Source organism: Lytechinus pictus, chromosome 5, assembly GCF_037042905.1.
Source record: "Lytechinus pictus isolate F3 Inbred chromosome 5, Lp3.0, whole genome shotgun sequence".
Classification (NCBI taxonomy): Eukaryota; Metazoa; Echinodermata; class Echinoidea; order Temnopleuroida; family Toxopneustidae; genus Lytechinus; species Lytechinus pictus.
The window spans coordinates 5,036,236-5,062,720 of record NC_087249.1 but is presented as its reverse complement, the minus strand read 5'-3'; the positions used below and the strand labels follow the sequence as shown (position 1 = coordinate 5,062,720).

Sequence of the window (26,485 nt, the reverse complement as noted above, 5' to 3'; positions counted from 1 at the left end):
ATCGTATTTTGTAATGATAAACTGAACCAGTTTGGTATAATGCAGTCCAATACATGCACCTTCTATAGAAAAGAGAAACATATATTATCATATATTTTTCATAAATGTGCTGAAGTTCCTAAGACTTGGATTAAAATAGTAAACAACAATTATCATTTTGTTTAAATATACAATGACTTTACTCTGTGCTAGAGACAATGTAACAACAATGCTCTTTCAAATCATGTGATAAAATTTTGGTCAAATATATATGATTCACATTTACTGTAAAGTGTGAAAAGTTCTAACATGTACAGAAAATATGCAGGGCCATTGAAAGCTCAAAACAGATATGGAAAAGCAAAAAATTGATGAATTAAAATCAAACCATACGAAATAATTTTTTTTTTACCTGTCGTAGGTTTGAGTAATTTACACTTTAGTACTTATTTTATTATGTTTTTTTTTTTATCTCCTGCTGACTTCGTTTTTTCAAACTGTTATCTCACTGATCATCATACATCAATTTCACTTAACAAACAAACAACAGAAATCAAATATGCGATTATCTTGCTACAAAGCTTAATGTGGATAGAATAATTGAAATTAGTATTAGTAGTATAGTACTTTTAACAATAATTATGATGATGATAATAATAATAATAATAATAATAATAATAATAATAATAATAGTAACCATAATGATACTGAAAACAATAATGATAAATCAAAGATTATAAAAGATAATAATTATCGTCATGTGAAAACTTATGCAGATGCGTTTTGAATCAGCTCCTTCACCTTTTACTTTTTTGTTTTGTTTTATTTTTATTTTGTGTGTGTTATAGTTTATATATATATAATATATCCTGTACCACTGTTGATTCATTCTCGATGCGTCCGATTTCTAGTGTAGAAGTGTATTACAAATATATATATTCAAATTAACATTTTTGGGGTGGAATTGACCTTCAATGACTTTAATGTATTGAAAACAACGATCAACTGCATGATAAAGGCACATATAGTTAACAAGATGGATGCCCCCCAGTTAACGGGAATTTCAAATTCACGATGTTGCGATATCCTTGTAAAAGCTTGCTTTTGTGCGATATATGGAATATATTGTACATGAATTTTAGGAAATGTAGGGGTAGCAGAGATTTTTTTAGATACCATCGCTGCATATACGTTACGGCAAGAGTTGATTCGCTTGTGACCAGCTCTATACTGAAGGAACATGAGACTACATTCAACATTTTTTTCTTTTGCTCAAGGGTACAACGCATTATGCATTACTATTTGGAAGGGTTCAAGAGGAACTTTGCTTAAAAAAATACACACGTACAAACCTATGGTACAAACCCCACAAGCGCACTCGCACATGAATGTTCGCGTGCGCGTACTAACACTCACCCGCTCTAACACTAAACCCTAACGCGTCTAACACCATCAACGTAGTATATACACAGTCATTCTTCACAATACTTTAAAAAATACTCTCAAATACAATTACAATCTTTTAAAGACTTGAAACAGGAAAAGAGTTGAATATCAAACCATTAATCACAGTGTCGAAAATATTCTTGGACATCAAGATGCATTTTGTTTGGCGATCGATCGCCTGATCATTTTCTTTCCTGAACAATCTGTAGGCTGCTTTGAATATTACATAATACAAACATTACAAATATTACAGAATACAGATGTCAAAAAATCGATGTCCATCATATATATGTCATCTGAATTACCAATGAAGACACCGAGGCGATTTTCACGTGATTGGCTTGTTGCTTGATAAAAACATTGCAGAGAAATAATAGAATACAGTACTGTCCAAAGTTCTCCTGACCACGTTGCGCAAAGAACTCGCTATCTGAATTCTGAGCATGTCCTGCAGCATCTTTCACGAAAGTGCGCTTGAGAGCAGCTTCCTGATTGGACAATTACCATGCACATGGTGGTGCTTAGAGTATTCCTGCAAACTGACAAAGTAAAATACACAATAACCCTATAAATTAAGAGAATTACATGAAGGCCCCTATTTCACATCATCGAAAAAAAGGTCACCAAGATCGATGTTTAAAGGTCAAGTCCACCCCAGAAAAATTTTGATTTGAATAAATAGAGAAAAATCAAACAAGTATAACACTGAAAATTTCATCAAAATCGGTTGCAAAATAAGAAAGTTATGGAATTTTAAAGTTTTGCTTATTTTTCACAAAACTGTGATATGCACGATTAGTGAGTCAGTCGATGATGTCCATCACTCACTATTTATTTTGTTTTTTATAGTTTGAATTATACTATTTTTAATTTTTTACAGATTTGACAATAAGGACCAACTTGACTGAACCATATAGTATAAAACAATGCTATCTACACATGTTCAGGGAGGAATTAATCAATGTTTCACTTGACAATGAGGAGAAAATTAGAATATTTCATATTTCATAAATTATATTAAAATACAAAATAAATAGTGAGTGGATGACGTCATCAGTCTCCTCATTTGCATACCGACCAGGATGTGAATAGAACTGTTTTGTGAAATTAAGCGAAACTTTAAAATGTCATAACTTTCTTATTTTACATCCGATTTTGATGACATTTTCAGTGTTATGCTTTTTGGATTTTTCTCTTTTTATTCAAATCAACTTTTTGTTGGGGTGGACTTGTCCTTTAACCAATATGACTTCGTTTCGTATCTGATCATATTTTTTATTGAATAATTGATTCGAAGAATGCTTCAATTTTCTCATGCAATTTGCTTTATCAAGGTTATTATTGAAATTCAAAGCAGTTAAGTTTAAATGTAATCATCATTTAATAGTATCATTCATACCTTGAGAACAGCTTCCAAGGTTACAAGATTGCAATGAAATTGGTTGGTCTTCTTGGGAGCATCCCGAAGTCCTTTCACCAGTATTTATATCGATACAATCTACTATTCGTTGTTGAATACCATCGCCACATGTCATAGAACACTGTGGAACGAAATATAAGTGAGAATCGGTAATAAGAGCACATCAAGGGCGGTCCTAAGAATGCAAGAATTACTTTATTAGGGCACTTTCAGATGTTAGTCTCTACTTTTAATATCCGTTATGTTGTGGTACAATCATGGCTCAGTGGTTAGAGCGGGACGTCGTGGGTTCGATGCCCGGATTTGATGGTAGCAGTGTAATTCAAATGATTTATAAAATGGACCTTCTGCCAAGAAGGCAGAAGGCTGGTAGCGCCTCAGCGCCTGGTAAGACCAGGCGCTGAGTTTACTAGAATGGAGAAGGGTATTAGGACACGCTGAAAAAACAGCTAGCAGTTTAAATGGCTGCCCTGGGTAAATAAATTTAATAATTGTTTTATAATGAAAGTATCTTCGGTATCGAGAAAATCGACAACCGCAACCGAGACCTACATGATTTTCAAATATTCTATGTAAGCATACAGGTTGTTAGCATGTCGGTAAAACCAACGGATTTATTTCAGGTACTGTTCCCTTTCATATTTCAAAATCTGTTTTGATATTGCGTTCATACGTTAACACAATGACTCTTAGACACCTTTTTTATTGGTATATAGTTAATATCACACCCATATAGTTCTCAGTTTTTCAATAAAAGAGTTATGACCTACTGGCTGCCAAGGTTGTTTTGACCATTCAATCAAAGGTTCTTGAGAACGATGATGGAGACCAGGAGTGGCATCTTGATTCGCAGGACGCTTATCGTTCAAGGCAGATGGAAATAAAACAAAGTTTATATACGGATTATCTGGCATAACTGGACGTTGATCCATCTTCGAACCTGTCTGATCTTGATCTTGGACATCAACATCATGGGTAGTAATATTCAGTTCAAAGATTGTCCTTGAAGGCACTTCTTTAGGTGGCAGAGACGGATGTAGATTTGTGGTATTGGTTGCTGATTCATATTTCTTGCTGGCAATCTTCTTCTTCTCCCACTCGCCAAAATTCACCGCGTAGTCGCTGCTGGGGTATATGCTTGCTGAGGATAGGTCTAGCAAAGATTCGTCTGCGTAAGAAAGGTTTTCAGGAGCCTGTGGATCGGGGTTGTAGAAGTACTGCCCTCTAGGGCATTGGTCCAATAAGCAAGGTCTCCGGTCATTGGGCTTTCCTGTATCATCACAAGGACGGTTGATGTTCATGCAGATCACTGACCGAGTATGCCACCCTTCACCACAAGATACGGAACACTGGAGGTGGTGGGTCGATATACCAGAATAACGGGAGAAAAATAGTAATAGATAATCAAATCATTTTATAAATACACCAAGTCATAGAAAGGAGTCATCATATTTTTTATGCACATATTTATTTCCGCTCAATACAGTCAAAGCTCATCAAAATATCAATAATAAAAACATACTAATCTAAAGAAGTCGTGGTTTTTCGGTCTGAATGTGTCTAATCCATTTTATGTCTTAATAGGCCTACTTAATATTTGAAAGTCTCAGTTAAAACAACCAAGGATTGATTTTCCTAGTTATGTACTTCTAGTGTTGAGATTGGTTAATTGATATATTCCACTGCCATGGGGGAGGGGTGTAGTCTGCCAGTACAATCCCCTAATTGAAACTTTGATCAATAAATGTGTCTCCACGCAAAGACTAGCACATACAAAACTTGCTGTTTCGAGAGGGCCTTCAGTACACAAGGCATGAGTATAGGCTGCACATTCAAACCCTTAAGGGTTTGCACAGAAGACTGGGGGGGGGGGTGGTGGTGGGGGTATATCCCCCAATATTTCAGGTGGGTATGGTCTGTGTTATCATCCCCCAATAATACGGTTGAAAATTATAGCATTCATGATAAATCATGACAAGTGTGATTATGATGATAAGGAGGTACTACAGCCCTCAAAATGGTTCATTTCTAGTACAATTTTCTAAAAAGCTTCAGCTCTAGTTCATGTACGAGGTACCATGGACCTATTAGGTCCATGGAGGTACTTAGTCTTTTTGTACGAATATAACTAACACATACCCCAAAACTCAGTACATTATGTTGGGCTTGGGGCCATAACCCCTAAAGTTTCACGATAAAGAAAGGAGAAAAGAAAGAAAAGGAAAGGAATAAAGGTGAAATGTGACATTTTTAGAAATAATTATCTCAATATCTGTCACAAATTAGATTTTTGTATTAAAAGTAAAACGTTTTGCCCACTTGCTTCCTTCGCTTGCAGCTGTTTATTAATGTTGTCCTCTATGCCATGACTGCCCCCAAAGACTCATTACACCACTGACCCCCCCTCCTCCATAATGTAAAAAAAAAACAGTTCCTCACAGAGAACAAAATATCACATTCGTTTGACTCACCTGAGACCATTCGCCTGTTTTCCAGTTGTCATTGGACTCACAAAGTAGATGGTCAACCTGACACGAGGCCTCTGTGGCGGGTTTCTCTTGGCCCTGACTGAGACAATCGTTGTCATCAAGGACAGTCTGTTCACCGTTGAGGGCGCCTCGTATGCAGAAGACACTTCTCTGCTTTTGTCCGTCCTCCCCGCACATTCCTGTGCAGTGTTGCCAAGGCCCTTCCCACCATCTGCAGTCATAAAGGGCACCCATTCACACTTCCATTGTGTTCAATCATAACTCATTAAAAAATAATTTAAAATCAGCTAAAATTACAGAGAGGAATCCCAAATCCACAGACCAACGGATCAAGACTATATTATCATGATTATAGCCATATTTTCGGTCAGTTTCCAGCAAGAAAGCCGACAATGCTCAAATAGTTATCAAAACAAAAAAGTACAGTCTGGTTTTACCAAACTGCCAAATTATGAAATGAATATGGAATTAAGTTTATCATTTGTGTTGTGATATAAAAATATTTTTTTATAATTTTGATGAATTATTTTGATTAATAAAATCATGACGTTTCCTTACTCCTATTCGACTACATTGCACGTCGATGAATTATGAGCCGTAAAGGGATGTCCCTTGAAAAAGTTGTCGCATAACTTTATGAACGACTATATTATGAAGTGTTTAGAGGAATTCACTTGACTTGCAATATTCTATTTATTCTAAGCTCTGTTCAAAAAATCTTTATGCACAGTTTATGAAACACCCTAGAATCAATAATTTCCTAACATAGTGACCTCTAAACTTATCTTTTCATTAATAAACTAATATTACAAAGTTCTGATTCTATTTAAAACAGAGCACACCTTGAAAATAATATATTGACGTTTACAAGAAGGAATGTAAAATGCACATAAAAATATTCTGTGGAAAAATATTTAAAAACCCTATTGAATAATAATTTCATCCAACTGGATCCAAGCACAGAACTGTCCTTTATATGGATCTATATATTTTTTGAATGAAAATAGACTTACGTTGCAGGACATTGTTGTTCGTTACACGTCTGTTGCATATCATCAGGTTTCATACCTTCACAGTATCGGTCATCGACCATACCCGCAATCAATTCCTTGCAGACAACGCTCGAACGCTGATAGCCTGGTAGTTCACAGAAAATCAATGGAAAATATATGAACAATGCACTACAACGATACTAAACTATATTAGAATGGTGAGAAGATATTCTGTCAAATGATCATTGAAACAAAAATTGTGGAGTAAATCCTGACATAGCAGGCTTTAAATTACACCTTGGTACAAACACGCTATCTTTAAAAATTTCCACAGCAAAATATTGGTGCATTCATCTTCATGAATGTACTGACCTATGAAAATAAATTCATTGGTATAGCGAGATATGTCATACGTCCACTAAAGTATCTAGCCATGTTGAAATACAACTGATATTAAGGCGACTTATCTCGCCATCAATGACATTAAACATTTTTAGAAGTTGACATGGCCAGTTGATGTATCACACCAAGTCGACATACAACTCTTTATAAGTCGACCTGGCAAGATTATCTCGCCATGTAAACATAGCAAGGCTATTTTGGACGACTTGGGCCTTTTTATATTAATAATAACAATAAAAACAACCTTATAAAGCATACAATAGATGAAACTTCTTTCTATGCGCTTTACAGAGTAAGATATTGTAAGAATTATAAACTAATCTTTATGCATACTTGGACCAAGTTGATCCATAGAACGGTTCCTTAGAGATGGCAAGAATGAAAACGGGATGGACGGACGCACAAAGGCATATTTATTCCTCCTCTTGATAGGAAGCATACTGAATACAAAAAAACAACTTAGGCGGATCTTTGATAACACTTTGGTCGGGCTTACTTTAAACACTTGTCAAAGTTGTAATTTAACTATGGATAGCCAATAGTGGCATAGATCTCTCACAGTAGAATTTCAATGTATCAGCTCATTTTTCTCTCAAATCATTCTTAACTGTTTAGGAAGGATAAATAAAGAATGTTGTCTTCACCATCAAAGACTTAGGAAAGAGCACTGTAAACATAAGAAACATACAATGTAAACACAATTTTGAAATTTTTGGCTTCCCATAGTGTTAGCACAGAGTCTCCTTCAGAATACAGGCCATTATCTGTAGAATATCAATGAGCCTGTAATCAAGGTATTAGGACTCGTTTCGATCACAGTTCTCCTAATGTGTGGTAGTCATGGTATGACTACTCTGTCCTTTCCACTTACACAATTTATATTACATGCTTATCACAAATCTTTAGGTATCATACCGGTAAATCTTTTCCCATAGACACGCAAGATATCGATAAACACAAATTCATATAAAACATAGATTGGATTAAATTGGGGGAACTTAAATGTTTACTACCTGTAGATATATAGCAAACACATCTGAGATTTCATATCTGACCATCAAAGGGTATGTTGAACGGCTAACTTGGGAAATGAATAAACATGTATGGAAACATTTCGTGACGAGATCTCTTTTATCACCTTAAAAAAAATAGCCGAGATTCTTTCACCAATTAGTTCCAAAAGAAGAGTGACAAAGGAAGTTCAGTGACTGCCCTTCCTAAAATCAGAGTAATATGGCGAATATCTTAATACTTTTGTCATTTATAGTCAGTCAGGTATATATCCTTGGAAAGGGTTGGTCGAACTGGTATTGTTTTCCCTTCTTGATGAAATAAAGAGTGTGAGGTCTAGAGGTGCCTTACCGATGCCGCAGGACGCAGAACACGGGGACCAATCGGAATAGACCCAAGAGAAATACTGCGGCAAAACAGCAGTCTGGTTCACGTCCCTCGCCATGGTATACTGGTAAGCTATGCCAGGGTTCTGGACCCGTCGTCCGAATATAAGCTGCAATGTGACAGAAGATAATGTTATATTTACATTCTAAACATATATGATTTATGAGGCCCCAATTAAATTCAAGCCTAATTACCGCTCACGATGGCAGTCTCCTGCGTTCATTGGTAGTTTTTTTTATAGGCCTACATAGGTCTATGCATGTATTTCTTTAAAGAAAAGTTTATACTTCACATCGTTGTTTGTTTTCCTTACGTAGTACGATTATTATTATGGATTATTCATAGTCAGATCTAGACCAATCTTTACGAAGTTAGTTTTCAGGAATAGGAGGCAGTAAAGTCCTTTTACAGAGTTAAAATCTATAGGAATTCTAGAAACAATATCCCTTGGAAGAAAATTCCTACAAAGCCATTACTTACATAGATGTGTATTGGTTCGCTGAGGGGTCCTAAGATCTCCACCTGTTCTTTATTGTCTATCCTCTGGTAGCTGATGATGGTCCCTGCGGCCCGATATTCCCCGCTCCACTCAATAACCCAATCCATGTTCAGTAGGTCATGGCCCAAGTCATTGCTGATGGCCAAGTAGTTGTTCGAAGGTACCAGTTCCTCTATCACGATGTTCCTGGCACCAGCAGGGATGGTGGTGATCTCTACGTAACCTTCTGGAACAACCACAATCAACTTGATCAGAATCTGATCTGGGCCCCGTTTCATAAATAGTTACAACTATATGGTAACTTTACCGATCTACCGTGATAAGTTTGATTGTGATTGGCTGCTGAGCCCGAGCGCTTAGTTGAAACGGGCCCCTGTAAGAACTTCGTGACTTGTACATGTTACCTTTGCAATTATTGTTACTATATGTGCCTGATGCTGAATCTTGTTACCATGGTAGTTGCCATAATCGCAAAATTACCAGAGTACGTTTCGTATGGGCCTCAATCGTACATTTACTTTTCTCTGCAGTTTATTTCTGAACCCCAAAAGTAAGGACACAAAGCGTGCACTGCGAAGTGACGTAAAACAACTAATAGGAAAACCAGGGCGAGTTTATCTAGTTTTTACACAAACGGCTTGCCATATACGTCATGACAGAAGATATTTACGAAAGACTTGAATATAAAACGCAAACATTTCTAAGTCATTTTAAATCGCATCAAAAGAAACTGAATTGCAACAAAAATATTGTTGGATAACATCCAAAATAAGAACCGAACGCTTCTGGAGGGGCTTCTGGAGAACAAACCCCAGCTATATCACCATGATAGTGACACATGGGCCTCGTTTTACGAAGAGTTACGATTGATCCAATCAACCACAACTATGGAAAGCCAGCAACGTCAACATCTAAAATAAATTTATGTTTAGAATATTTTCTAGATATGATGTATATTTATGGATACATATTTTTCTTAAAAATTCAGTGTGCTTCTTTTTGTTTACAAAGGACATTGTGCAAATTTCCTGAAGAAAAAAATTATGACATGGACGGATTTCATATACTTAATGTTGATTTGATCAATCGTAACTCTGATCGTCTAGCCTAGCCTTTATAAAAACATGAATGGATCGCGACTGTGTCGATAATCAAAACAAGGACAAGACATCTTCGAACAATTCGTAATTATTGGTCACCAAATCGAAATGTGCATCTTCGGTTGAAAATTTCATCAAAATCTGATGTAAAATAAGAAAGCTAAGACATTTCAAAGTTTCGCTTAATTTCGCATAACAGTTATATGCACATCCTAGTCGGTATGCTAATGAGGAAACTGATGACGTCATCCACTCACTATTTCGTTTGTATTTTATTATATGAAATATTCAGATTTTCGCCTCATTGCCAAGTGACACAATGATTAATTCCTCCCTGAACATGTGGAAATAGCATTTTTTTTTAAATACTATACGCAGATATGGTTCGGTCAAGTTGGTCTTTATTGTCAAATCTGTAAAAAAAAATGATATACTGTATAACTCAAACAACAAAAAACAAAAGAAATAATGAGTGAGGGACATCATCGACTGTTTCATTTGCATGTCATCACTGAGTTGTGCATATCACTGTTTTGTGAAAAATACGCGAAACTTTAAAATGTCATAACTTTATTTTACATCCGATTTTGATAAAAATTTCAGTGTTATGTTAGTTTTATTTTTCTCTATTTATTCAAATCAATATTTATCTTGGGTGGACTTGACCTTTAAGTAATTTCTAACTTTTGTTACCGTTTCATTGGGCTTTTAAAGTGGCGACCAAAAACGTTCCCAACTAAACGACCTCCTTAAGGCGCCTACACCACATAAAAGCAACCAATTGACCAATGACGGAAGTTTCATATAAAAATACACATCATAACAGAAGAACGCATCATGATATTCTATTAAAACAATTCATTTATTTTGATCTGTACATACCTCGTCCATACTTTGTGTTGAAAGTATCCTTAATAGTCAAACACGATGAACCATCACCATGGCAAACACCACACCTATCCTCAACTGCTCCAGAACTTACAACATTATCACAACCTACCATCTAGAGAAAAATCAAACAAGTATTTTCAAATTCAACGTCATTAATACCAACAATAATTATGCATTGTTTATATAGAGCTTGAGAGAATGTTTCTATAAGCGCTGCATACTATTACTCACTGATGCTTTAGCATGGCTACCTTTATTGATCGCTAGAGTATTCGAGGAATTACTTACCCGGGTTCCCATTAACTACACCCGGGTGGAGAGTGGCAAATGCAAATAAACTTCATTTCTGTCACTGTCTGTTGTACAAATATAAAGCTTGAAAATATTGGCCGCCTAGCTTGTATAGGCCTATTAGTTTGTGTAGGCCTAAATGGAAACTGTCCTTGTCAGGCCACAAATGTACCGAGTATGTTTGAGCTTTACAATAATAATAATATGAACCATTTATACAGCGCAGCTACTATATGAATATAGTCTACTGCGCTTGACATTTGGTATCACAACTATCACCCCGGCTGTAGCCGAGACGCCATATAGGCGCTCAAGCAATGCAGACGCTCTATGTGGCCATATTTTGTACCACAGTTACTTTTATGCGGATATAAAAATTAGTATAAACATCTAGATGACAAAAAATCATTCTTAAATTATTCTACACTTAAATGACTCTTGCCTAGTATTGGTTTATAATGAAATGCGTGAGTGACAAAAATAGATACATGCACGACTAAAATCATTTCAATGGTTTCATATTAAAATATATGTCCGACCTTTAATTAGCACTGAATTCGGAAGCGTTCTCTCTTCCGCTACTCCTCTCGTACCAATACTTTATATGAAATAAAGAAACGTGTTGCAAATCTGATTTAATTAATAACCATTGGGATATCAGTCAGAGTGTACTGATACAAGAACTCATACCTGGCATATCCCGTCAATGCATATATCACGTGAGAATCGAGTACACGGGGTTCCATTGGCCACCTGATCGGATTTCTTATTGACCACTGCTTCATCACGACGTCGGCAAAATAATGCACAGGGTTTTTCTACGAAGGGAAATCAGAAACGATGAGAGAAATTCAGGTTTTATCACTTGAAGTCTTTAAAAACTGATTGCAAATAACCACCAAGATGAATAAGTAATAAAAGATCGGAAGGGGCAAAAGTAGGCCTATAGTTTTTAATATCCATTAAACCTTCTCCAGGGTTATTTCTGTGTTTTTCCAATGTATTAATTGTCACTATCGATGCAAAGAGTAACCAATCATTTTCAGAAAATGACATTATTTAGTAACAGTAGGGCCTGTTTTATTCGGTAATGCAGAGACAAAGTTCCCTTTCGAGGATTATAAGTTCTGATTTTAAATATGTCCCTGCGATGAAGGGTTATGGTTAGGAGAATTACAATTTTTTAATGTCATAAAATCTCTCAGCATTAATCGTCTGTACCAGTTGACCAGTATACTGTTGGTTTCTTCTACAGCTGTAAGCATGGACCGCATGGCTCAAACTTTCCCTATCAATACAATATATTTGCGCTCAATAACTATTATTCATTTCAATACTATGTATTTCATTTTAATGTATTGATTCACTTCAATTTATAGGTAAATACATCACAATTCGGCTTGGCCGCCATGATGTATGACTTTTATCAAATAAATCATCTATCTATCCTGCTAATAAGCTAGGATCAAACTCTGAATGAATGAACGAATCAGAATCATAACCACACACCTTCCAACTCTACGGGGATCCATGTTAGTTGGGTTCCATTCGTCTGTATCGAGTCGTATGAGCTGCATTGGACTGCACGGACACTCACCGATTGGGGATCACAATCCTAGTAAAAGAAAATAAATGAAAGACTTATTTACAAGGAACGACCCCCTCCATATATCCCTTGCAAAATCGAAATATAATGTTAAATAAACTCAGTATCTATTATAATAAAAAAAAAAGGTGTGGTTGAAAATCTTACACACTTGCATGAAAGGTAGTTGCATTGATGAAGTTTTAATGCTAATGGTATATAGGAGTAAACGAAACGTTTTCTTTATATGGCTTATTTCATAGTGATTTTTTCCTGTGAATGCCAATTACTGGTCCAATTGTAATTGGTAATAGTAATGGTTGTAATGGGAGGCTTAATCTTGGTGGTAGAGGTAATAATGCTAAAGGCAAATGTTAGTGGTTATTGTGATGAAAGTGGTAGGGTTAATGGTTGGTTAATGGTGGGGGTATAGTTGATTGGCTACACTCTTTAAATGTTGGGCAACATACTGTCCACACAACAAATGGTTAACAAAATTATCCAACTCTGGGTCATTCTCAACCAATACTGTGTAGTTTTTACCAAAAGAGCACACATTATTGGTTTAAAACTACCCAGAATTGGATAAAGTTTTAACCAATTGTTATGTGGAAAGTATGTTGCCCAACATTTCTAAGAGACAATCCATAGAATCATGCTAATATGATAAAGCCGATCATTCCAAAAGTGTCGGTATTTAGATCAGACACAGTCGGCATACACCAAAGGATATTCTTTATTGCGTTCTCTTCCTCATGCAGCATGCGACATTACGAAAAAGTGAACAAAGTGGAGAAAGAAGATAAATGTTCTTTTATAGACAATTGGTAGGGGATGTAATATCAAATATACCTGAAGTTTACACATGGTATACTTCTTTCTCTCGCCAACGCAGTATCTTCCCCCGTGTGATGGGCTGAAGGAAAACAAATATTTTAAAATCATTTACTCCTAGATTCGATAATACCCTTCCCTTTACACACACCCACACACACACACTCATTATCACCCATACGCACCCACACACACTCACCGGCATGACCGGCGCACACATACCCACCAACCATAGACAAATAAATACGCCACAAAGCCACCCATCCACCCCTCTCCCCGCACACAAACTTCATGTATTACACACATATTCACACTTGATTTTATTAATTACAGACAGTGTCATACACTCTAAAAACAGAGAGTAAAAATTTACCCAATATTGGGTAGAAAGGGAACATGCATGTTCGCTTGATAATTTTTTCCCCCATTATTTGACACAAGGCATGGTTGAAGGGTAAATTTCAACGCAACATTGCGTAAAATTTACAAAATATTTGGTATCTTTTTACCCAACAAACATGCATGTTCCCATTTTACCAAATATTAAGTAAACTTTTTTAGAGTGTATAAATGTAAGTAATTTTTCATAGCCTGACTATTTTTAAGATCCTATTCAAGACTTTTTATTTTTACTTCCATTCACCCCCCCCCAAAAAAAAAATTAAAAAAATCAGTCGTTGCGTACATTATGTAATTAGCAAGAATGAATGTCATTGCCAACGATATAGAAATAGTTAACTAAGAATTATTAATAAACTATCACCACAAAAAGAACACGGGGACTAGAAACTTCGGAAGAATTAGAAAAAAATCTTTGAGGCAATTTTATTTCATACAAATTATACATTTAATTTCAAGGGAAATAATCTCAAATATGCCTTTAAGCCCCTCCTGCCCTGTCCTGCCCTCCTCATAAGAATGCTGCATAAACATAATTCGAAATTATACCCTAAAAAAAAAAGATTGATAAATAAAATTCACCCTAATGCCACAGTCATACCCAAGGAACCTTCTTCATATCGACTAATGGTTTGACATTTAATTTAACGTAATAGCTTTTATTGGTCTCCATCTGGTATCGTTGGTGTGACTGGGACAAATCAACAAAGGTTACCTTGGATTATTACAATGTCTCTCCTTAGATTTGACGGCCCGTCCACATGTCAGGGAGCACTCGGAATATTCACTCCACGGACCCCATCCGCCATCGATGACCACGGGATGTTCGTCGATGTCGATACACTCTCCAGATATACACCACTGTAGCAATGGAAATGATACATTCATATCATGTTTGAGAAAATGCTGTCGAAGAAAATCATCCTTGATGTCAATGGGATATTTTCATGTTCATTGCAGTACTGTGATCTTGCAAGTTAACGCTGGTAAATTAGGAGACATTGTTCTTAGACTCGGGTTCTTGGTCCTGGCCTCGGAGGTCTGAACGCATCGGCCTTAAGATCTTGGTTTTGCCACTCAACTTATAAAATCTGAGAGCTCTTACATTATTAAATCCTTGAGGACATTAGCAACAGTTCATACTGGAATCTTCTTACTCTATGAGATAGAAACCTTTACAAACTACAAAGGAAAAAGAGGTTCATGGTTTCTTTAAAAAAATGAAATGAAACTTCTCAAACCTTGTCCTTTCCACAGCGAGTACCCTGTTGAGCAGGAATCATCCGTGATTTTCTCATAGTCCCAACGACACACCAGAGAGTGCTACACAGATCAGACTGGAAATGGTAACATGAGTTGAGGCCAGAGTATAAGAAGAATTCGCAGAAAAAAACAGAAAGCATGGAAAATGGAATTAAAGGTTTGAAAGGGGGCAGAAAGATTAAACAAGGGAATGAAGAGAGCACAAGAAAAGAAAAAAAAAAGAAATTTCCTTCATCGTTGTGATAGAAGTAACATAAGCTAATGTAGCTTTGATGGCAAGTAGCATCCAGGTACCAAATTAAAAGATGATGTTTTCCAATGTTTAGCAATGATTTGGAATAGATTTGCAAGGTAATTAAACCTTTTAAGTTTCTGTAAGTTTACAATAACGATACGTTTTAAACCAGTGTTTGTCGTATCTATTTTACAACCTACATTTTCAAATATACATTAAAGATACTTATTTTTAAAAAAATGTGTTAAATTGAGCCTACATAAAATACAGTAAATAATAATGACAGATCAATCTTTGCCCCACTTTGCGTCTGTAAAACAACCCGAAACTTACATGATTGTGTTATCGTCCAATTTATATGGGAATATTTAAAAATAAATGAATTTAATGGAATTGAGCCTTATGTTCATCCACCATGGCTCTGGAAGGTAAAGAAACACAATAAAATAAATTACAATTGATTGGATCTGTCGGTATAATGGTAATGTAGCATGTACACATAGTGTCCACTATGTTGGGTAAAATATGTAATATATATATTTATATATTATGTATATATATATATATATGTATATGTATATATATATATATATGTATAAATATCTTGGCAATCATTACTCAATCGAGCAAATTTATTACCCAATTACCGGTATTATTTTTATTACCCAATGTGGACAGATTTAACCCAATAGTTGTGTGGACACTATGTTGCCCAGGGTTGGTTTTTGGCCCATTTCAAGAGTACAGAAATGTTTACATTAGGACATTTAAATAACTTAACGTAGCAAAGTCATATAAATTGCAGGTAGATGATAGATAAAACACACTATCCTCATTTAATACAATATTTCAGATACATAAATATTTTTTTTTACTTCAAACATGGGGCTGACAGTAGCATTTGGTCCGTATTGAAGTCGACATTGGTGATCAGCTGTATACATGACACCTGGTAGAACCTTAGGATAGTTGTATGGTGTGGAAGATGGCATATCCTCAAGACAGCTCCCACGTCCACTACTGTAAACATAGTAAACAGGATTGATAGTAAAGTACCTTATCAGACAATAGGATTCATTTTATAATTCAGAACAAAGGTTATCCATATTCAAACTAATGATTCGTAATCACCGACCAATTCTACCGCAGTTATGCATGTTCCAGGTTGAAGATATACATGATTTTGTCAATGGCTGTTCAATTTTACTAATTGGTCTTAATATTCGAATGGACTTGGCGTTCAAACCGGAACTCTCTAGTAGATCCCACCGCTGCCACCATAAGTATCTATCCTACTTCCCTTGGTAGAGTTTACCCTTGAAATCGATGTAAGATCCTTTGAAAGTATTAGTATGATGCAAAATTTGATTACATATGATGGGTATTGAACCAGAAATCCATTATCATCATACCGTTGCCACCCTGGGGTATGTTTTTATAAAGATTCATGATCAAGATAACTTTACTATCTTGATTTTGATCGGCGGCCGAGCCCTGCTACCATGGTAATTGGCGCAAGTGGTGGTCAAGTTATCATATTAATCGCTAAGTCTGTATCAAACAGGTACATTTGGGGATACTCTTCAGAGCACTGGCGTACAGGAGGGGGGGGGGGGGCTTATGGCCATGTTCCCTCCCAAAAAAAGTTCAAGGTCCGAGGGAAAGAAAGAAACGAAGGAGAAAAAAAAAAGAAATGAAAATGGGATATGTGAGGTGTTTATTTCTGAATATTATGTTAGAATCAATCACAAAATTAGATTTTTGTTACAAAAAGGTCGAAGTATAATTGTGCTTGCATCACTCATTTGGGACTTTCAAGAAATTTTGTCACAGACACAGTGTTGTGACCCCTCAAAATGTTTGGCTCATTACGTAACTGCGTCAGAGTAGATTAAATATTTCATCATAATAAAGATAAAATGAGTGTTCTAGTGTATCAGTATGCCATGATTTGACGTCTTCATAGTTTGAAAATGATTAAGATCATTGTTCGTTGATAATCTCGACCAAAGTGTGCATGAAGGATGATTCTTATGGCAGCGGTGGGATCTGTGAGGGTAAGATAGCTTGTGTGAAAACAGAAATATCAAAGAAACAGATCAATGAAAGTTTGAGAAAAATCGGACAAATAATGAGAAAGTTATGAGAATTTGAATATTGCGATCACCAATGCTATGGAGATCCTCACATTGGCAATGCGACAAAGACGTGTGATGTCACTTGTGAACAACTCTCCCCATTACTTTAGTATATATTTCACTTAAACTGCCTCTTTTATCACATCTATCCGTAGATCATGTGATCTTTCTATAGGAGGGCAAGTAATACAGATTTTCAAAGAATACATCATGGATAAAGAGTTTGTATCACCATAAAAAAAGCAAAAAGAGACATTTAGGGGGTATTTTATAGTCCATCAAAGGGAATGTTGTTCACATGTGACATCACACATCCTTGTCGCATTGCCAATAGGAGGATCTCCATGGCATTAGTGATTGCAATATTCAAATGCTCATAACTTTCTCATTATTTGTCCGATTTTTCTCAAACTTTCTTTGTTCTTATTCTTTGATTTTTCTGTTTCAACACAACCCTACTTGTTCCAAAGGTTTAATTCCCCTTTAAGGGCCGGGTCATGCATACAACAGATTGTATACCTACTCAAGGAAGCGAGTGATGTATTCTCTGCTACAGAATGACCATGATGTTGGTGTGAGACCAGTGGGAACCCGTGGAGCCATCACATATGGGCCACTCGAGTCGCATATGTTTTCTTCTCCATCGTGAAGCATGCCAAGACTATATGAACGGAAATAACAATATTTTTTTATGATTCTTATTTTATTTTTTTTACTGTTCTGGACCCGTTTCACAAAGCTGTCATTAAAACATGATTTCACGCAAGACGGGTGACCCTTTATTGCGCTACATTAAGCTAAGAATAATATGTTCCAGCCGTGCATGCGCAGCTTTACGAAAAGTTCTATGAAACACCATCCAGGTACATGTATATGTAAATAAAAGACCTATCGATTTCAGTAATCAGGGGAGCGTTTCATCAACCTTTCTGTTCGACAAGTTGTCGGATCTGACAATTTTCCAGAATGTTGATTGGCTGACAAGCACTGTTACGATGGTAACTGTCGGATAAAATGTCTGACAAGTCCTTTCATGAAACACGTCCCTGATAACCATGTGATGTAAAATGGTTTTACAAATTTCATTGCCATGGCATTTTTATGTTTTTTTAAAGAAAAGCGGTCTTTGTCGCTTCCTCAAAATAACCCATGAACTTCGTAACACATTTATTTGCGATTAATCGATAAATATCAATGGATAATCAAGACCATTTTGTTTAAAACTCTGACCAGTAGCCAATCAGCAATGTCCCTTCGTATCTGCAATCCATCACATACTTTGTGTCACTAGTTTCTGGACTAAATATCTGAGTGATAATGATAGTTCCAATTAAGAGAACACGATGGCAACGACAAAGTGAACGGGCAGTAATAAGAAAATGATAGAGGTTGCATATTATTATTGTACATAGAATCTTCAAGTTTCTCGCTCCAAATTCACTTTAAATTCATTCTTCATAAAGTGAAGATTTTCGTAACTATAATTTTTTTAAAGTAATGATATTCATTCTCACTTGTGTCCCATTTCGTGCGCCACGGTGAATCCAACAACAAGGCCAGTATCTTCATTGATGCTACAACTTTTTTTCTCGTTACACATTCCCGATACATGTGCCAATCCTACCGTAATACAGGCATTGCTGTTATCAGGACCACGACACAGGTTCTTCCTTTGGACAAAAACAAACAAACAAACAAAAATACCAGTAAATCACATAAACAATATACATAATGATCATAGTTCCTATTTGCCCAGGGAAGCCAATTCAAAAACTTTTCTTCTCGAGGGCCCAGCATAACATGATGTAAATTATTATTTTTTCATTAACCTTTTCCATAGCCCTACGTAAGAAAATAGACGCTTGGATTATGGAAATAAAGCATGGATGCAGACCCTACTTTGCAACTATATTCGAAAATGAATAAGGAATAAAATATTTCAAATGGGAAATGTTTGTGTGTCTCTCAACGATCATGATAACCTGGAGTAAAACCATGGCAAGAACTAGGTTTACAAAACGAGTAAAAATGAAAATTATCGTTACACCATGGAGCTATAAAATGGTTACACCACAAATGTACAGATAAATTTGGTATTCCATTCTATTTCTTTATTCTTTTAACTTCTTTTTCAGCGCCTAGGAATAGGCGTACTAGTTCTGTAGCTCGATGGTGAAATAGAAAGGCTGTCTTTATCATGCATTATTACCAAGGTTAAAAATGTCATTCACATATGGGCCTATAGTCAATAGACGAAATTGATAATTGGGATACAGTCTATAAATTTTCATGGGTATTCTAAGTTTTAATTGAATGATGTTAATCATTGATGCTTTTTAAAATCAAGTATTATATAGATTATGGTTACCTGGTAAGAAGTATTGCGTTGTCATGGTGATTTTGATGTTCACTCCTTTCCGAGTTTAAAGTGTCTTGCCATGCGCAGAAGCTGTTCAATGTGATGTCTGCGTCGGTAGATATCTCTAGGTCGTCCTATCAAACAAACATGGCCCAGTGCATTGTCATTCTCATGGTTATACTAAGAAAACTCTGGGTCCGGTTGACATAGGGACTAATTAATGATGGGAAAATACATTATAAAGATCAACTTTATTCAATTCCTAAAGTAAATACAATCAGTATAGGTTCTGAATTTCAATATTCTTCAAAGAGAAAATCATAAAGGTGGCCAGTTTTCAGAGGAGATAAAATTGAGAAACAGATGAAAATTTTATTTATTTATCTATCTATCTATCTATCTATCTATCTATCTATCTATCTATCTATCTATCTATCTATCTATCTATCTATCTATCTATGTATCTATAAATCTATGTATCTATCTATCTATCTATGTATCTATCTATCTATTTATTAACCTATCTATACCTATCTATCTCCATACCTCTCTATCTCATCTGACTTTGCATCCTTCTATCTCTCAAAATTTATATATCCCCCCTCAGGGAAAACAAAATCATAAGTTTTTATTTTCAGTAACCTGTTCATCTTCCAGTAGGATAAGCCGCACGAGGGCGATGTTCACCAAGTTCCCAATGCTTGGGTCACGGTAAAATTTCGCCACCTGTGCATGAAAAATCGAGAAAAAAGAACAAACAAATTAACCTTTTGCCAAATATAAAGTCAATTTGATTTATCAACTTATTACTTATAATTTTCAAATGGATTTTCATTTTCTTTCTTTCACTACAAGTCATTTTCCTTGCGAATGTTATTGGAATCACTTTCTATCAACCCATTTCTTAGACTGTGTGTGCATCAATAAAAAAGGTAACACAGCTTTCATAATTTTTTTAAAAGCGAGTTATCAAATTAGCCACTATGAAACCAAACAAAAATCGTTAGACAGAAACAAGTGCTGAGATGACTATATGCTTATGTTACTTTCATTTTCCAATGCATCAATGTGCCATAGAAATGCAGATATATGCATGGCCCAACGACAAGCACCACTAAGATACCATTCGAAATTTCGAATGCATGAGATGTAATTTTATGACATGATTTTTTGTCACTGATCGAAGGAAATGAACGTTGGATTTGCTTCATTTTCTGAGACATACACCAATTAAGAAGTCTTCAGATTAGTTTGATACCCACAAGATTCATGATGGTGAGGACGTACGTCTCGATATCCTCGTCTTTGTGGTAGTCAACCATGGATTGGTCGACGACAACCAAGGCTTCCACAGTTCGTTCCATGCTAACCGACTTCCGTACACGATCTCGTACACGATTACGCCATGTACTCGAAGCAGGCTCATCAAGAGACAGCTTCCCTAATATCAAATGAAATAAAGTAATGAAAAATAATGGGCACCACTGGGTATGAAAACCATTGAAGTATTATCTGTTGATTAATATTTTAAGGGTTTATCTTTCTTTGTGCTGGGGTATGTATTACTTATTGTACTCTATCATTGTTGTATCTTGCTGCTCCCTTTTTTTTTTTGGGGGGGGCAGAAAAGCTGATAAGCCGATATACGCCGGCATATACTAATGTATACATTTACATGGGTATTTAAAATAAGGGATCCACTTTGTGACACGCTTATTTTGGCCCTAAAATCAAAATAATAGGAATAAACCAAATAAGACATAACTATAATCAGAACAGAAAAAACAATCACCATACTTGCCTTGCAAAATTGTATTTCTCTAGGGGGATATACCAAAATGTAAAATTTACAATTGAGCACTCCAGAACAAGTGCATTTTGTATGTTTATTTCAGAAAGAGTGGTCATAATGCAAGTCAGTAAGCCATTCAGCTAATAAACAAAATAATTTTTTTAATGGAATGCTGGAAAATGATATCTCAATGTTTACGTGTAAGTGTGGACACCAATTATTTATTTTCCATTTTTTAAAGTGTGCTTTAAGGTAGTCACTTTTTAATAATGCATGTTTATAAACCAAAAATAAGACATAAATTAAGTCAATTTTTTAGCAAATAACATATGATAAGATAAGAAAATGGAAGCATTGTTTTGTCACAACGTAAACATAACATTTGGGGGGACACTAAAATCATCTGCAAATAATAATAACCATATTTCCATAATTTTCTAAATTTTTGCTTATTATTCTTTAAGAATATTTACAACTATGTTAAGGCAATCGAAAAACTCAAATCTCTCGCTTTGGAAGGGTAATATGGATTCTACACTCAAAAGTCAGTGTTACCTATGAAGCTGATTTTGGGGACACCAAACATTGCCAAAGTTTACATGGTGAACACATTTTTAAATAGATTCATTAATGCCTGTTCAAAGCCCACGTAGCGGAAAATGGGTCTCCGAAGATCATGCAGATTATATGCCACGTCGTTCTCACTCCGCTCTCAATGCGCTGTAGTGCGTCATGGCAATTTTTTTGACGCAGTGAGAACTGCATGGACGTATATAGCGTTGGTGTCAATTGAGTATACAACGTAGAAGTAATTTGCAACTTTACTATTTATTTAACCTTAGCACGGGCCTTAGCAGAGAAAAAGATTTAGTTTTTGACAAATCAAGAGTGTGATACCAGTGCAGGGGCCGCGGAACCGGGGGGGGGGGGCTCTTTTTTCCAAAACCGTGTACAAAAATGTAAAAATTACCATATGATTGTGATTTTTAGCATGGTCAGCCCCCCCCACTTTTGGCTCAGCCCCCCCCCCACTTTGAAAACCGTTCCGCGGCCCCTGCAGTGTATGTTAGACTATATAGAGTGACGCGATGAAGCAACAGCATTTAAGGGGGCAGAGCGAGGCGTATGGGGCAAAACAAAACATCTGAACAAAAACAAATAAAATAGAATAACAAATAAATAAAATTTGAAAAATCGCGCGTTAGGGATAATGTTTGACTTTTAAAAACGACAATTGAATTTTGTTAAATATCTTGATTAGTATATTTAGAAAATATCACATTTCACGCTACCCCCGCCCTTTCTTCCCCCTTTTTTGTCATTTGCTGACGGGGCTGCTCCCGGCACCCCTATCTAGACGACAGTGAAAAATTGTCAAATCCGACTCAAAAACATAGCGATGCATAGTCTATCCGATTTTCTCCAATCGGTGTCTGTGTGACTAGACTCGTGCATCAAAACAAAACACTTCGCGACCTTATCGAGGACAAGGACGTTATGTCACGGTTGACAGGTGGAAGGGGTCATTCAAGGTCACATGCGACAAATGGCCGCTGACAGATTACTTTATTACGTAAGCGAGGAATGTCCACGCGTCTCAATCGAGGTCAAACAGCCTTGCTCGGAGAAGAAAATCAGTAACTCTGTTATTGTATACTGTAATTGCATGGAGATATATCATGATTCTCGAACCAGGCCAAGGAGAGAGGGGCTTCCGTGCTTTGGCAGAGACAGACCTATCGGTGGTATACTGGTTGAATTGCATGTCATTGAAATACCTGAAACATTGCAACTTAAAACGTTGAGGACGAAAGCCCTCACGCACAAGCCTGCCGTAAATCATCGGAGATCTATGGTATATATCGCAATAACATATTAAAACAACAACATTCATACTTTAAATTTTGATTTGGTAACAAATATTTCTATACTTCATTGTAATAACTGCCAATTGAAAATCTTATGTAATTTGTCACATTATTTTGACGGAGCTTTCCCCGAAAATGTCTTTCAAACATGATAGAAGGCTTTAATATCCTATTATGATCGTTGTGTTGTCAGCGTGATCGATATTGAACATTGGCTAAACTTACCAGTGTGAGAACAGAAGGAACCATTAGAAATTTGATCGGTCTTTCCTCTGTTTAGGGAAGGCTTGTAGATGATATGTGAGCCATCATCAACCACCTCATTATACACCAATGCGTTGACCGGTTCGATGAAGAAATCATTGTCCCCTCCAAGCGAAATCAGCCCTCTCTTTTTCATGTACATATGACAAAAGGAGATAAAAGGAACTTGAAATCAATTGTAAGTCATCAAATTCTTCTCACAAAATCAGTCAGTTACGTCAATAAATTGTAAATTCGCAATTGTTTGCTAGCTTCTTGCATCAAGAAGGAAAAATAAAAGTGTTATGGATGCAATTGATATATCAATTGTAAATTATCAAATTGAAAAATCTTGAAACACCCTAAGACTCCTAACTAGCGTACCTGAAAAATCTCGTCAAGAAGGTCATTTTTTTTATGAGAAATATATCATCAAAATTCTTTCCGGATGGAAGGGCTGGGGGTCTACCACCTGTCCCCATGAAATCTATCAAAGTCCACACTGAGTTGTCTAGACAATGAAGCATGCGCGAGTTTATAATCATAACTTCATTTTTGGAAGATGATCTAGTAAACAGACGTTTGCATTTTATATTTGTTAGTCTTAAAATATTTCTACAGCTGTGATTGTTAGGATCAATTTTCACTCCTTTGTATTTTGTAAGACGGGGCTCAGAAATGATAGCACATTGATTGACAGAATTGGCTTTGGGTATCGATGATTGAAATAAAATATCGGGTTGTGGTCGTTGTGATTTTCCCCTTTAAATCTATTAGCAGATTCCTCAATCACACCGCCACACAGACTCCCAGCCGACCAATGATATGACAATTGAAATAATGTAATAGCTGCCACAGGTCTAGTGTCAGTATCGCCAATATGACTGAGGCATTCGCGTGTCCATGATATCACAATAGAAAGAGAAAATGACTCACCAATCCTCGACATACGTTGACAGCGACCTGAGACTTCTCATGTCCACGAACCACACCGTGATAAGAGCAATGGCGATGGCGTTGATACGCTGATTGAAACCGTGATCGAGACACGTTCGACGACGACCGCCGCTCAAGGACAAAATCGGGCGAAATGAGACCTTCGTTCAGAGTCAGTATCAAATGGAACTCGGCCCCCTTCGTTGCGAATTGATATTGAAGGTTTTTGTGATGATGCGATGTCGATGAAGATGGTGATCGACGATGACGGCTGTCGAAGTCGTGGACAACGCGCGGGTGCACGATTTCAAAATCGGACGGATGTTTGTCTATGAAAAACATATATATCAAATTCTTTATTTTGAATGGACCAATGGAGGCGTTTGTACATGCTTTAATAACACATGCATGATTTGTGTTGTTCGTGCATGTGTGTGAGGGTGTGTGGGGTGGACAGAGAAGAAAGAGTGTATTAGAGTAGATTGGAATGCATCAGGGGATGCATGAGGGTTAAGGGTTGCGTGCGTGTGTGGGTTTTGTGTTTGAGAGTGCGCGTGTTTGCGTGTGTGTATTGGGTGAGTGAGGGTGTGAATGTGTGTGAGACGGTGGGGGGGGGGGGGGTGGGAGCCCGTATTGTGTTTATCCACAAGAGAAGAAATTGAAAGGTGTCATCAAAATATTCAACATAAAATATGTTGCTCGTCCAAGGTACGTATCGGTCATGGCGATATATGAATATCGATTTATTCTTGATGTAAAAAAAAGGAGGAAGAAAATATCTGGTGAATTTAGAACCTGTAATAGGCCTATTCCCCATAGACATTCGAAGGGGCGGCTGTACAGGGTGCAAGGGGGGGGGGGCGACCCCTATAATTTTCCAAGGAATTAAATGTAAATGTTATATTTCATGTCATCTGATCCTTTATGAATATTTCAATAAAGTGATACAAAATGAAAGGTGGACACACGGAAGAAATAAAGGAATATAAAGGAAAGGAGAGGAAACAAAATCATAAAAAGGAGAGACAGAAGTATTGATCGTGAAATCGAAAATAGGTAGTATTTTTCGATCCCATATCACTGGTGGTATACACTGATCTCGCCACTGGACTTGGCTTTTTTAAAAATGTGCAAATATACAATGTAAAAAAAGTACAAGTACGTACATTTATATAAAACGTGCGAAATCTAAATATCATTAACGCGGTAAATTTATCAGTAACGATTGAGAAAGTGACAGAAACTTATGACTAACAAGCATAAGCTTATCCCGAAGAAGATGCCATTTCGAAGTTGTAAAACTTTTGTTTTCGTCCTTACCACCTTGTTGATGTTCAGTCAGAGCGTGAGAAATCTGGATGTAAAACAGAATGAGAAGGAATTTCAGCGTCAACATTGCCAGGCGTCGGTAAATTGTCGAGAAGTGGATCTGGGTTGATGTGTGAGGTAATCCCATGCTGAGAAAGAGGTGTGATGATATGGTATCCCGCATCCTGAGTAAAGTATTCAGATGTGCTTATGTCTGTTTCTATCATCTATTCAATGCGGTGAATTTGATCCTCGAGAATTGAAGGAGCTAGTCGCAATGAACTTGGTCTCACTTCGGCAGTACGTCCGTTCGTCCGCTGTCGTCGACGCACCGGGTCACGGGTGTCAACTAGATTGTTTATTGAAATATGTGACACTTGGAAATGACAAGATCCAGGAATCGTGGTAACGATGAAAGAGGTTATTCCGACAACCTTCTAAAGATTACCCAACTGTCTCCACATTCTCCCTCCCCCTTCTGTCTCACCGTTTTGAACGCTTGCCAGAGAGATAATCCGGTATGTTCCTGTTCCGTCGTCATCAGGGGGTTTCGGAAGATTCCGGAAATGGAACCACTCACAGAATGTAGGGCGTCATGAGAAAGTATAGTGTGTTGGG

General features: G+C 36.6%; 1 protein-coding gene across 2 annotated transcripts; it reads right to left on the bottom strand.

Annotated features, from left to right (window-relative positions):
• Positions 1-814: 814 nt before the first annotated feature.
• LOC129261900 (A disintegrin and metalloproteinase with thrombospondin motifs 7-like) lies at positions 815-26,239 on the bottom strand. 2 transcript variants are annotated; one of them, XM_064099679.1, is made up of 22 exons: positions 25,880-26,239; positions 24,560-24,888; positions 23,606-23,771; positions 20,983-21,161; positions 20,363-20,446; positions 19,730-19,854; positions 18,876-19,031; positions 17,885-18,022; positions 16,099-16,243; positions 14,967-15,062; positions 14,441-14,586; positions 13,345-13,408; positions 12,417-12,522; positions 11,598-11,725; positions 10,608-10,728; positions 8,607-8,848; positions 8,091-8,235; positions 6,348-6,471; positions 5,317-5,545; positions 3,616-4,194; positions 2,825-2,966; positions 815-1,964 (listed from the first exon to the last, which is right to left on the bottom strand). In XM_064099679.1, exons 1-22 carry the CDS (start codon positions 26,049-26,051, stop codon positions 1,852-1,854), a joined length of 3,729 nt encoding a protein of 1,242 aa, XP_063955749.1. In that variant the 5' UTR covers positions 26,052-26,239; the 3' UTR covers positions 815-1,851. The 2 variants fall into 2 exon arrangements, with proteins under 2 accessions (XP_063955749.1, XP_063955748.1); XM_064099678.1 differs by having other exon boundaries at positions 8,607-8,851; positions 25,880-26,211.
• Between the last annotated feature and the right edge of the window lie 246 nt (positions 26,240-26,485).

What these genes read in the sequence shown, in the direction of transcription:
- LOC129261900 (XM_064099678.1), bottom strand. Translation starts at nt 26,051, where the DNA reads ATGCGGGATACCATATCATCACACCTCTTTCTCAGCATGGGATTACCT. An exon ending in GACTGAACATCAACAAGGTG is followed by an intron (nt 24,889 to 25,879) that starts GTAAGGACGAAA and finishes TGTTTTTCATAG; the next exon opens with ACAAACATCCGTCCGATTTT. An exon ending in CTGTCAGCCCCATGTTTGAA is followed by an intron (nt 15,063 to 16,098) that starts GTAAAAAAAAAT and finishes TACCATTTCCAG; the next exon opens with TCTGATCTGTGTAGCACTCT.